We start from the raw sequence: 12299 nt of genomic DNA, 5'->3' as shown, positions 1-12299 counted from the left end.
AATAACCACGGGATGGAGATACTTTTCATGTGCGGACACCTGCCGGTGTCTCGCGGACCGCGCGAGTCAGGGTTAATCCGGGTATTGTAAGCAGGGTCCTTGGGAGGAACACACATCGTAAATTTCTGTCTGTGCCATGGATGGAATTATAATGATGTGTAATGGCGGCATTTATGGGTGCTTTCATTGTTAACTTGGCAAATCATTCTCTTAAATGCTCGGAATATGCTTATGGGTGCTGAATACAGATGAGTTAACTCTCCACCAACCAAAAGAGAGTCAAGCGGCATCGTGAACTATACGGTGGCGGTCACTCAGCGGCAGGCTTTTGACCATGACGTGAGCCAAACCGTGCGACCTGAACGCTGTAAGATGGCACGCTTTAGGTGGAGGTGGGAATGGCGGCTAAATACCAACACAGGGCCATGACCACCCATTGAATTCTGGCAACCGTATCACAGCCGGTCCAGGGTTAAAGCTATTAGTCTCCTCTGAAATGCAAACTGCAAACAAAAATGCTTCTGTTCCAATTTAAATGAAGACACACACATGCACATGCAGCACCACAACACTGCTCACTACGAACCCGTGAATTCATCATTGTTAATCATAAAACACCCTTTGGCCAAGTGGGAATTACAGCATAGAAATGCTAAATTATCTTTTTTTACCAATTCCAAACTCATCGCCGTTATGTTTACTCTCATCCAAACCGAAGCCCGGCTCCTCCTCAAACATAATCGCCGAGACATTGAGGTCATTTCAGACCATCAGGCCACCTGGATCTGAGCCTGCATATGCAGCTCTCTCTCTCTGTCTACTCGTCTTCTTTTCCAAAGCACGGGCTCTTAAGAGGTGGCATCCTCCTGCTTTTAATCCGGCTCTCACGTTACATCCCCCCGCCCGCCCCTGCCCCCCCGTTGCGTGAATGCTGCCGTGTGGTTGTAAAGACGGCGGTGGTTTCCACTTTAATGTGGCAGCGGGCAGCAAGGTCGCGCGTGACAGGGCCCTGGGTGTTATGGAGATGTGTCAAGCAGCCCCTTGTTATACGTGGCGCACAGATGGTCTCGCCCGGTGTGTGTGTGTGTGTGCCTTCCGCAAGCTGTTTTGCTCGGGACCTTCCAATGCAATCACCGCCCATAAACGGATACCCCTGGGCTCGCTCACATTACACGCATACCTTTTACTGTTGGCATCAAAAAAAGAGGGTGGCAATTTTGGGCGCTCCATTAAGGTCCTCAAGGATACAGTGGTGACCAACTTCACGTCTCAATCCTATAAGTACAACGAAGATGACACAGGCATCAACAATAAGCGTGTGCCATTCCTTTGCATCGACCAACCAGAGGGACATCTTAATGCGCCTCCGTAACGTGAGCGCTCACCCACACTTGCGTTGGTGAACACACGAGCGGGACGAACGCACGAATGAGTACAATCTGGCGATGGGAGTCGTGGCATGTCCTCTCACGTACACGGTGAGGTGAGAGCAATAGCGGAATGCATGATCGACGAGCGCAGATCATCGCGTCACTCTTTTAGCAGGGTCAGTAAGATGAATACCACGTGGTAAGGCTGCACCACTCGGTGGGATGTCAAAAGTGGCTATCCTACAAAAAGACTGCTCACTGCAATAGGAATCTGGAATTCCCATCACTGGTTCGGGACTGCCGTGTACGAGTGTGTGTGGTGATGAGTGGGGAGCAGTAGTGTAGCAGTAGGCGCACCGCACGACGAACCCGATCAGACGATTTCGATTCTGACTCACGGCCAACACCAGTGACGATTATATGAACTGGCCCTGGGCCTCCCCTAGGTCGAACCAGCCTCAAAAGAGCACCTCCTGCAGTGTGTAAACATCGCTACTGGAGAGACGAAGGCAGTCGGGTGCAGTGCTGGCCACCTACCCCCTCGTGTGCCGTGCCGGCCTTTATCAGAACTTGCCCCAAGAGTCTGTTCAAGGCTACACGGGGGATCTTTATCTTTGGCAGGCGAGCTGTGCCCGTTGCGTGTGAACGCACGAGGACCCTTTCACCTTTGTCACGCATTTGCAACAAGTGCTTCGGAAAAGCAGCATTTTACATTCTGATGGGCGTAGTGCGGGATGAGGGGGGCGTGGGCGGGGTGGGCCCTCTAATCCACGACAAGAGGTTACCGAGCGCTCACAATCTGTCGGCGCGCGGCGATTTAGCGGCGGGGAACACGTGGGGGTGGGGGGGCGGGTGGCTCGGCGAGCTCCGGCCCCGAGCGTGCGATGAAAGCTCGACGCGGGGAAGACAAATTGGAGAGCCGCTCGGGCGCGCGAGCGACGGCCACCGCCGCCCGATTGTGTGATGGAGCACAGCGGGGTGGCACAGCCACGAGAGCACAACAACAGTTGTCTTGCAGGGCGGGCGGGCGGGCGGGGTTGAGAGGGAACCTATTACTCCGGCTTCCAATTTGTTTTCCCCGGCCGCGAGGAGCTCGCGGCGCGTTGGCCTGGATGAATAACATCGCGTGGGCACGTGTGGGCTTCCGGGGAGGTGTACTCGAGCAGTGTAAATGCAAGGGCTTACTGGCACCTCCTGTGCGTTTCTCTGGAGATGACAAAGTGCCACCCAGTTTCGAAGAATCGAACTGCGCGCTGATTGCTGGACATGGACGTTCAAATGCGAACGTCTGCGCTGTGCGTGAGCTTTTGGAGTGGAGGCTCATTGCTACTGGCTAGTTAGTGGAGCTACTTACACCGCTTTCGCATCAGTGTTTCAACGGATGTGAATGGTTTGAATCACCAATAAGATAGTCAGGCTGGGCGCCCAATATTTATACTCGAGCCGATATTGATTAGATCAGAAATGGTTGGAAATGCCCAAAAAATATCGGAAAACAAAACGTGTAAATATTTATTTAATTGGAAAAATACATTATTGAAATAAAATATAATTAGAGAAATTGTTTCGGTGGTGTAGGGCCCCAATGGCCCACCTCCCAGAAGTCACCGCCAGTGACCTCAGGGAGCTACCGGCAAGCAGAGCCATTGGCCACCCCTTCCACCTGGTCCATCTTGTGAATTGAACTCCCCGGGTGTCCCAGGCTCTCACCTGGTCAAAAGAAAACGAACTCGAACCAATACAAAATAAGTCATAAATGCCCCCTACCAGCAGGATATAAATCACAGTCTTTCATTTCAAAACCGTCAACTAAGAACAAGACTAAGATCTATGCTTAACTTTGCATAAACCGGTACACTAAGTTTTAATCTCTAAATGTGGCTTAAACTGTATTGGAAAAGATTACACCTACAGACTGCATATATGTTAGAAATTTAGACGAGTCCCAAACTGAAAATAAGGACTCAAGCCGAAGGTCAGATATTAAGCTCAGTAAAAATAACAAGACTCTAGATGTGCAATACGGCTTTTAAAACCTCATCTATGCTTTGAATAAGGCATTTTTTGTAAACGTTCATTGTAACACATTTTTTTTAACACAGCCCACATCATGGCTACATACGCTGCATTTAAATGTCAGTATCTCTCGTCAGTGGGAATGGAATACCGTTATGTGAAAAGTGAATTGAACAATGTTAAATCAAGCGCAAAAATTATCACGATTCAAAGCTTGAAAACGCTAAACATAATTGCGGGAGTGTTTCGGAAACCTATAACATTTGACACGCTATTCTCCAAATATGTTCAAGAGGTGTTCATTAAGCATTCTTGTAGAAAAATCACAGCAATTATTGAACTTTTGAAAATGTGAGTTAATAATTAATTAGTATGAAATCATGCGTGTTTCAACAAATGTTTATTTATAAATATTTATATTTAAAATCCATCTGTGAAAGAAGCAACACTGCGCAGTATTTGCATTGTGTCATTAACAGGGTTCAGGGGCAATCCCTATTGCAATGTATAGAGATACATATAGAGGCGCAGCCCTGCAATTGCTGTGCTCACGCCACTGCTGGCAGCAAGGGCCCTCCACTGGAGGGAGCTTTAGAGAAGCCACTATCGACATTGAATTTAGGCACACCGCTTCCAGACTGTCCAGACATCTTTGAAGAGGTGTGAGTACCTACACTTGACCTCACCGCACACAACCTACTGGCTAGACAAGACGCCGGAGGGCATTCATGAACCTTTGCACCATTGTTTCAACTGCAATACCTCGCTAATAGATGGAACCGGACACCTCTGGATTGCAAATGCAGTGCGCTGACCGTTACACGACGTCAGCTTTCCTTCTCTGGCAACGCTCACATTGAATGCTCAACAGCCCACAACACTCAAGAGTCTTTGCATTCCTTAGAGATGATCACATTTACCCTCAATGGTCCCAGAGATGGTCCTTATCATTAATTATAAGCCTCAGTAAACTCGAAGATTGCACGCAAGCGGTGAACGTGTGGTTTGCACGAAACGAAATGCTGCTCAATCCAGAAAGATCAAGAGGCTCTGCTGGTTGGCACTCACGCTCAGGCAGAAAAAAAATAGCGAGTGGATCCAGGCGTGGCGGTCATGGACTACAGGATTTAGTCTTCTATTCATCTAAAGAGCATTGGCACAATAGTCGACCAGAATATGTCAATTTCATCACCACGTGCAAAATATGGTCAGATCCTGCATTTTTAATATCAGGGCTCTACGACACATTCGGCCACTATTAATTGGTGACATAGCCAACACGGTGGCATGCGTCATCGTATCGACAAGGCTCAATTATTCCAACTCACTACTCTACGGGACGTCTGGAAAAAAAACATTATCAAGCTGCAGCGTGTACAAAATTGTCTGGCATGTATCATGACGGGTACCGTAAGATCCGACCGTGTCCATCCAGTGCTTGCCGAGCTTCATTGGTTTCCGGTTGCCGGACGAATACGTAAGGTCGCACTCATTACACACAAAGTGCTTGCCACAAATGAACCACAGTACCTTGCTGATTTTGTCAGGGAACATAAACCATTACACGAACTCCGGTCACTCTCGAGCGGCCATCGAACAAAGATGGTCACCGCATCGCACGCCTTCAAATATGCTTCTGCGGCCGTCTGGAATGCTCTTCCTTCTGACATTAAGAAGCCACCAAAGCTTTACACTTTAAATATAGATGAAAACTCATTCAGAACTGCTTTTTGTGTTTCATTTCTTGTTCTTCCCCCGCACCTCCAATTAGTATGGTTGGCTACGTACGGTGCGAGAGAAGTCCAACATACGTATCCCCTTTGCGATGCCCTTGCGCTATAAGAATGTACTAATCAAACTCAATTTGGAGCTTTCGTGACTGCAGGAATTACTCGTTGGTTCTTTCGGTAAAGTCACGTATAAAGAGAAAAAAAAAATAATAGCATACGACGTTTCGATTGCAACACAAGCAATCATCATCAGGTATAAATGAAAGAGAAAACAAAACTAGTATACTTAGAAATATAATGCAATACAACACAGAGAGTCGGCTAACATAACAGTCAACACCCTACCTGGTTGATTACGTTCTTCCAGAGAATGCTAAAATCTCAAAGGGCATTAAAAATTTAGCAATCTCTGGAAGAACGTAATCAACCAGGTAGGGTGTTGACTGTAATGTTAGCCGACTCTCTGTGTTGTATTGCATTATATTTCTAAGTTCACTATATTTGTTTTCTCTTTCATTTATACCTGATGATTATTGCTTGTGTTGCAATCGAAACGTCGTATGCTATTATTTAATTTATTATTTTCTCTTTATACGTGACTTTACCGAAAGGAACCAAAGAATAATGTACTAATACTCAAGCCCAAGACGCAAAACATTGCATTTTAGACCCCTACGGAGGAAGTTTTACATCGTCGTGAAGTTATATTTTAATTTGTGGAGGTCACCCTCGGAGTAAGAAATGTAAGCTGTTTACAAATTATGCAGATGCCCATCAGCAACGAAATTTTACGACTCCAGCAAACACGAAGCATGTAATGCAAATTATTTAATAAATCACTTGTCAGCGTGCAAAGAGTATTTTAAACATCGTCAATGTGCATAAAGCAGCAACAAAAAATAGGCGACATTTTCAGAATGTTAATGAATTCACATTTAAACCACAACACTAAGTTTGAACTGCAGCACGCTCCATATTTCAAACCAAGGCAGATACCCATTGTTTTGGCAGAACATTTTCATCTTCCAATCTTAGGCAGATAAACGGAACAATGTGGCCTCGATTCCTATGAGCTCCAGCATAAAGCTACCTTTAACTTCTTAGAATTATTTGGTGACGCTGAGAAATTATTCGGTGATACTAAACAATTATTCAGTGATGCTGCGTTGGCCACCAGTTGTGCATGAGCGCCAGTCACAAGAAAAATCAGCATGCCCGTCAACAACAACAATGGCTTAAAAGAAGAAAATATATATGCAATCCGCGACGTTTCGGGCATTGGGCCTTCTTCACAGTACATAACTTCGGCCAATATACTAAAATGATGAAAGAAAAAAAATAATTGGTTTTACCCTTTTGATACTGGCAAAAAAGGGTCCCACAGATAGGCCGTGAAGGGCATTACGCACCCTGAATTTTCAAGGGTAAGCCTTTGCACCCTTGCTCACAGCTTCCGAGTTCACTCCGACTCGATGGAGACGTGTCATAAGGAACCCTCCTGAGCACCCTATAAGATTAGACGATTCAAATCTAGAATCAAATCTAGAATTACAATTTGTAGATTTGATTAAACTAGCAAGTTGGCGGTTCTCGGCCCAGTCATGAAGAAAATTGGGGGGGGGGGGGATTTCTGCGAGTGTACGTATATATTAGAGATAGCCATACGGCAAACGCGACTCTCACAGAGCCCTGTCGTGTTGGGTGAGAGCCCTCGTGTAGCGGCTCCAGGCCTATGCCGGCGAGGTCCCTTATTGTGGCTATCCCCTGCCACAGTGACAGCACCACGGAAGTGGTGTCACCTCACAACCCGCGGCTGCATTAGCACGGCTGCAATCAGGCGCAACTGTGCAATTGCTTGCTCGCTCGAGCCACTGAGATCTAGAGGGCATTAGAGGGTATTAGGCCTACTCTTCCGCACTGATGTCTGATAGGAGGTGGGCGTGCCCACGCTTTACTCCACCACACGCAACGTGTCGATCAACGAACTGCTGTATCCATTTACACCGCTGGGTGGACAAAAACGTGCCCCTTTGATTTAACTGCCGCTCCGAGAGCTGGAATCAAACCGGTGACCTCTGGATTAGAAAGTCAAGTTCACTAACCGTTCCACTGTGGCGTTTGCCTACAACCATCACACAAATTGGTGAAATACATTTTAAAAATGCACGCTTTGTTGAGAACGCACGGAAAATGACCAAATAAGCGGGAGTACATACTTCGCTGCCACGCCTCCGGCACGGAGGCTGGAGACACGGGGTTTGGAGTCTTTGTCTGCTCCGCCGGACACGGTGAGACCCAGCGAAGAGCCTTCCTTCTTCACCAGCTCCACGGTCACCGTGCCTTTGCAATCCTCTGCAGGCCAAAATCAAATTAAACCATCAGCACATTCGGCATTCACAGGGTGTTCTTATTGTGGCGGCGCAATCACGACGGTGCCGTCTTCCATAGGCGCAGCCTGCAGTCGTTTTGCTGTCAGGGTTGACACTGCTCTGTACCGAGCAATTTGAACTGTGTCGCCAGGAGACACACCCAAGTCTATTCCGAATAATGTCACGGGAACTTTAACGTCCACTGTTAAGTGGGCCGCGCGGTACGGTTCTATGGTTAATGCCCTCATGGTATTAACCAGGGGCTTGAACCGTGGACCTCAGCAGCAAGCTGCAAATGCGTCACTTCTCAACCTTGTCACAGATAGACAGGGAAGGATGTCCCCACATTTATCCATCCACTCTCTCACCCTCTCTCCCAATTGCTTTCTAACCATCTTCCACTGCTGCGCTATCTCATGAAACACATTTTCTCCATTAACAGAATTCACATAAATCATGCGACACATCCCTGCAGCTCTCATCTTTTTAGATACCTACCTAGGCTGACAAAAATTTGACATTGCATTAATGACATAAAAAAATGACTTTAAATTGATTTTCAAGAATGTTCCCAGAGCGCTCGAGTGGCTTCATGCACATGCCTCACTGGGGGGTAGTAGGTTACCACTGTGGCAAGATGTAAACTACCCCGCCTGGTATACAGGAGGTGGTGGGTTCGATCCCGATCCCGACCCTGACGCCTGCTGTATATTTGGATTTGCATATTCTCCCCGTGGTCGCGTGCATTTTTCTATGGGTCCTCCGGTCTTTCCCTCCCCATTTAAAAACATGCATTTAGAGTATTTTGCTGCAGTAAATTTCCACATGACGGAAAGCCACTCTGTTGAGCTATCATTTGTGATAGCCAGATCGCTTCTGAAAAGAGCTTCATAGCTCAGTGGGCCTTATCTGGTAAAATAAAATAAAAGTTTAATAGTTTAGTTAAAATGGGGATATTATCCATGATCCAAATTTTCTGGTTAATTAAATAAATAAAAAACGAAGCTAGTTATACAATTTGGGGATAATCTGAAAACAAAATTTTGGGGTCAATCCGAAAATGTGGAAGTGACATCACTTCCATCATGTCACTTCCATTCTTTACCATCATCATCATCACGATCCATGGGAAGATTGGCCGTAGGTGTCCCCTGCACATTGTCATTTGTTTCCACTTTATGCTATTTGTGCCAATACGCTCAAGCAGTGTTATGTAACTTACCTTTAATAATCATGAACACAAACATATTTAAAAGCAAAAATATCGATGCAAGATTAAATACTTGGCTACTATACGGTACTGTATATGCACGTAAAGGAAAGTGCTCACGTTGCAAATGGTGCAGCAGTCAGAGGCCGACAGGGCAGGAGAGCGGTGTCGCGTGGGGGACAACTCAACCATGACCCACGCCGCTCCAACGCCTCACCACGTATAGTCAGTAGCGAGCTACGGCAAACAATACTTTAGCGCAACCCCGTGAATACTTAAAACATAACCCTGCCAATACTTAAAACACAACCCTGTCAATACTGAAAACACAACCCCACTAATACTGAAAACACAACCCTGCTAATACTGAAAACACAACCCCACTAATACTGAAAACACAACCCCACTAATACTGAAAACACAACCCCACTAATACTTAAAACACAATCCCACTAATACTGAAAACACAATGCTGCAAACTGCACAACAATCAATTCGACGTGCATACGGAAAACCGCGATTATTGGACCCCCGAATATTAAGGGTTTGCTCTATTATGTAACACAAACAATTTACGAAAAACAATCCCACAGACTAAGAAACACGGTAAAGATGCACAACAAAACGAATACAAGCTTCGAACACAAATGACGTGTGTGGACAGGTCCGCATGCTATACAGAACGCTCGTACACACACACACATTCTGCGAGCGTGTTTACGCCTTGGGCATTCTCCAGACTTCCTCGCAAAATTTTTAAACCACTTATGAAGGAAGGCTTTCCCATACTTTGAAGGTTAGTCAATATTTACAGATTTTTCTCACTATTACTCGCGCATGACTCGCGTGCTACGGAAGCCGAAGGCTTTGTAACCAGACGATATGACGTTGGCACTTACTTGCAATTGTTCATAATGCTTTGGTAAAAGTGGGCATATGAAAACGACCAACCTGCCTAAGTACCCACACCCATTCACCTACCGACCTCATCTCAACAACCTGCCCCCGACAAAATTCTGAAACCTACCTTCTGTACATATTTACCTAATTACAACCAACATTCGTAAAAAACCTACTAATAATAATGTCCATAAAAAAATGTGTTTCATGAAGAAAAAAATGACGCACTGGCCTGTCGGACCAAGGGTAATAAAATAATGAATTAATAAATAGGAAAAAGGAATGAAAGATGTTAAATGCCAGAAACGAAATCAAATTTAGATGCATCAGCCTCGGAGACCAATGGTCTTTTTTCCCAGCAACTTTTGTTCGGGCAAAAAACTGGTTTTGGCTTCTCTGAGTCTCATCAGCAGCGTGTGTGGCCTGTTAAAGCAATGCTGCAGGGTTGCCTGATGTCATATGTAAGAGCTCTCCATGAACACTGTGAAGTCCGTTTAGCTTAGAATGCATGATGCAATTATGCCCTGCACAGGTCAATTGTGAGTACCGTAACTATGAAGAACTAAACAATGGTCAGTCTCATTGCACAAACATAACATGTTTATGTGTATTCATGGTTCTTTCGGTAAAGTCACGTAGACGCGAAACAATAAAATAATAAAAATATAAAACAATAAAATTCTGACGACGTTTCTACTGCAACACAAGCAATCATCATCAGGTGTGTCATCATTGCTGTGTTTTTCACACCTGATGATGATTGCTTGTGTTGCAGTCGAAACGTCGTGAGAATTATATTTTTTATATTTTTATTATTTTATTGTTTCCCTTCTACGTGACTTTACCGAAAGAACCAAGAATATGAATCCCTGCAGTCACGAAAGCTTTAAATCAAAAATGTGTATCAGCAAAAAAGTATTTTCAGACCAAATATAATATTTCAGGAGCAAGCTTTTAAAAAAATGAATTACTACGCCATTTCCAACGATTTGCCAAGGCAGCGCATAACTTTATACATATTTCTGTGCTACAAGGCCTTTCGGCTCAGACATGTGTTTCTGCATCTCGACGTCGCTCTGTCTCTCTGTCTCTTTGTGTCTTTGTGTCTATCTGAGAGCAACAAGGATAGACACACAGAAACAGAAAGATGCACAGAGACACACAACGCTATACGCACACAAAGATGCACAAATATCCCTTTACGGGCTTTTGGGGCAAGTGCTGTTCGCAAGCACCTATGAAGGCTGGCACGGTACCTGAGGTTGGTGGGTGGCCAGCACCACGCCCGGCCGCATTGTCTCCCTAGTGGCGATGTTTTTCACACCGCACCAGGTCGGGAGAGGCCCAGGACGACTGGTTCAGATAATCATCACTTGGTGTTGGCTGTGAGTGGGAATCGAACTCCGGTCGCCAGGTTCGTAGTGCGGTGCACTAACCAATGCGCCACCGCAACCCCCCACACAGACACGGAACAGACACATTACTGGCGGGAACATCAGGCACTTGTTCAACGAGCTGTTGATGAGCATATGCTGCTGGGGGAAAAACAGCCTATCACTTTACATCAGCTTTCAAAGGTTTTTGCAAAGTGGAAGTTTAAATATATAAAGCGCCTGACAATTATACCCTCATGATAAAAATAAAACATTCAAATGATTTAATCTATTAACTCATCACTGATATGTCAAATATATAACCGAAAGCAATTATGGTCACCCACACATGGGATTGTTTGTTAATCAGCCAATTATACGAACAGGAAAAAAAATTGAAGGAATTAAAACCAATACAGTTTTTTAATTCAATTACAGAGTTGAAAATTTCCACCACAATTTTGACGTCAATATTAATTAATGGCGACATCGCAAATTTGCAACCACAAGGACAATCGCAACGTTCAGAGATTATGCTTTAATCGTCACTTAAATACGTATAAGAAGCAAAGGGCCGATTGAAAATCCAGCGCACGCATTTGATGTATGACCGTTCCGGAGATAATACGGCACAACTCCTGCCGCTAAAAACCTTTCCGCTGCAAAAAATAAATATCGGGATGATTGAGTGCCGTGCATGCCGAGAGAAATCACGGCGACGATAAACGCATTTGTTTAATACTTAACAATGTTTAAAATGGTGTTTTGTAACTTGTGCAAAGCTTCGATGGGCCGGCGCTGGGTCGTGGCGCGATGGCTGCGTCGTCGCGTGCTGGAGCAAAGTTCGAGTGCGTCGAAGATAATGCTCGGTAATAAGTTATTACAATTGTTCGTGCTTTCATGTTTGTTGTGTACTTGATGACATTAAATACTGAATACGAGCCCACCACAAGCACGCACGCGCGTACCAGGTCTGTATACTATTTATATTATACTGTGAAACTGAGTGAAAGCTATGTATTTCTTCCATAATACAGATTTATTTTGGGGGGTTAGATCGCACACATATATAAATGTGTCATTTAACCGCCACCACCCGACACAGCCAATTACTAAGGGTTGTCACGTAAATAGAACATGCCAATTCGTTACTAGTACAGCACACCGGTGTGTTGGAGAGCAAGGCCACAACATTTACAATCTGAGTACGATGTTTCGCCAGTACAATAGAACCTCGGAGATCGAACGCACCAGATCTCGAACAAATTGGTGTTCGAACGACATTCCCAAACATTTTTTGCCCCGGAAACTGAACGAAATTCGGAGGTCGA

The 12299-nt window shown here is 45.2% G+C and overlaps 1 protein-coding gene across 3 annotated transcripts in view; it reads right to left on the bottom strand.

Moving 5' to 3' along the window:
- Positions 1-12299, bottom strand: part of LOC133349539 (glutamate receptor-interacting protein 1-like) — a 334917-nt gene that overhangs the window by 207049 nt on the left and 115569 nt on the right. For all 3 annotated transcript variants that reach the window (XM_061563083.1, XM_061563082.1, XM_061563084.1), the window contains one exon: positions 7333-7468. In XM_061563083.1, coding sequence (XP_061419067.1) covers positions 7333-7468 — 136 coding nt within the window. The remainder of the gene's footprint in view (positions 1-7332; positions 7469-12299) is intronic.

This window comes from Lethenteron reissneri, chromosome 30, assembly GCF_015708825.2.
Source record: "Lethenteron reissneri isolate LAM-NWPU_2019-01 chromosome 30, ASM1570882v1, whole genome shotgun sequence".
In the NCBI taxonomy this organism is placed as follows: domain Eukaryota; kingdom Metazoa; phylum Chordata; class Hyperoartia; order Petromyzontiformes; family Petromyzontidae; genus Lethenteron; species Lethenteron reissneri.
The sequence above is the reverse complement of the archived record's forward strand: the minus strand, read 5'-3'. Positions and strand labels throughout refer to the sequence as shown.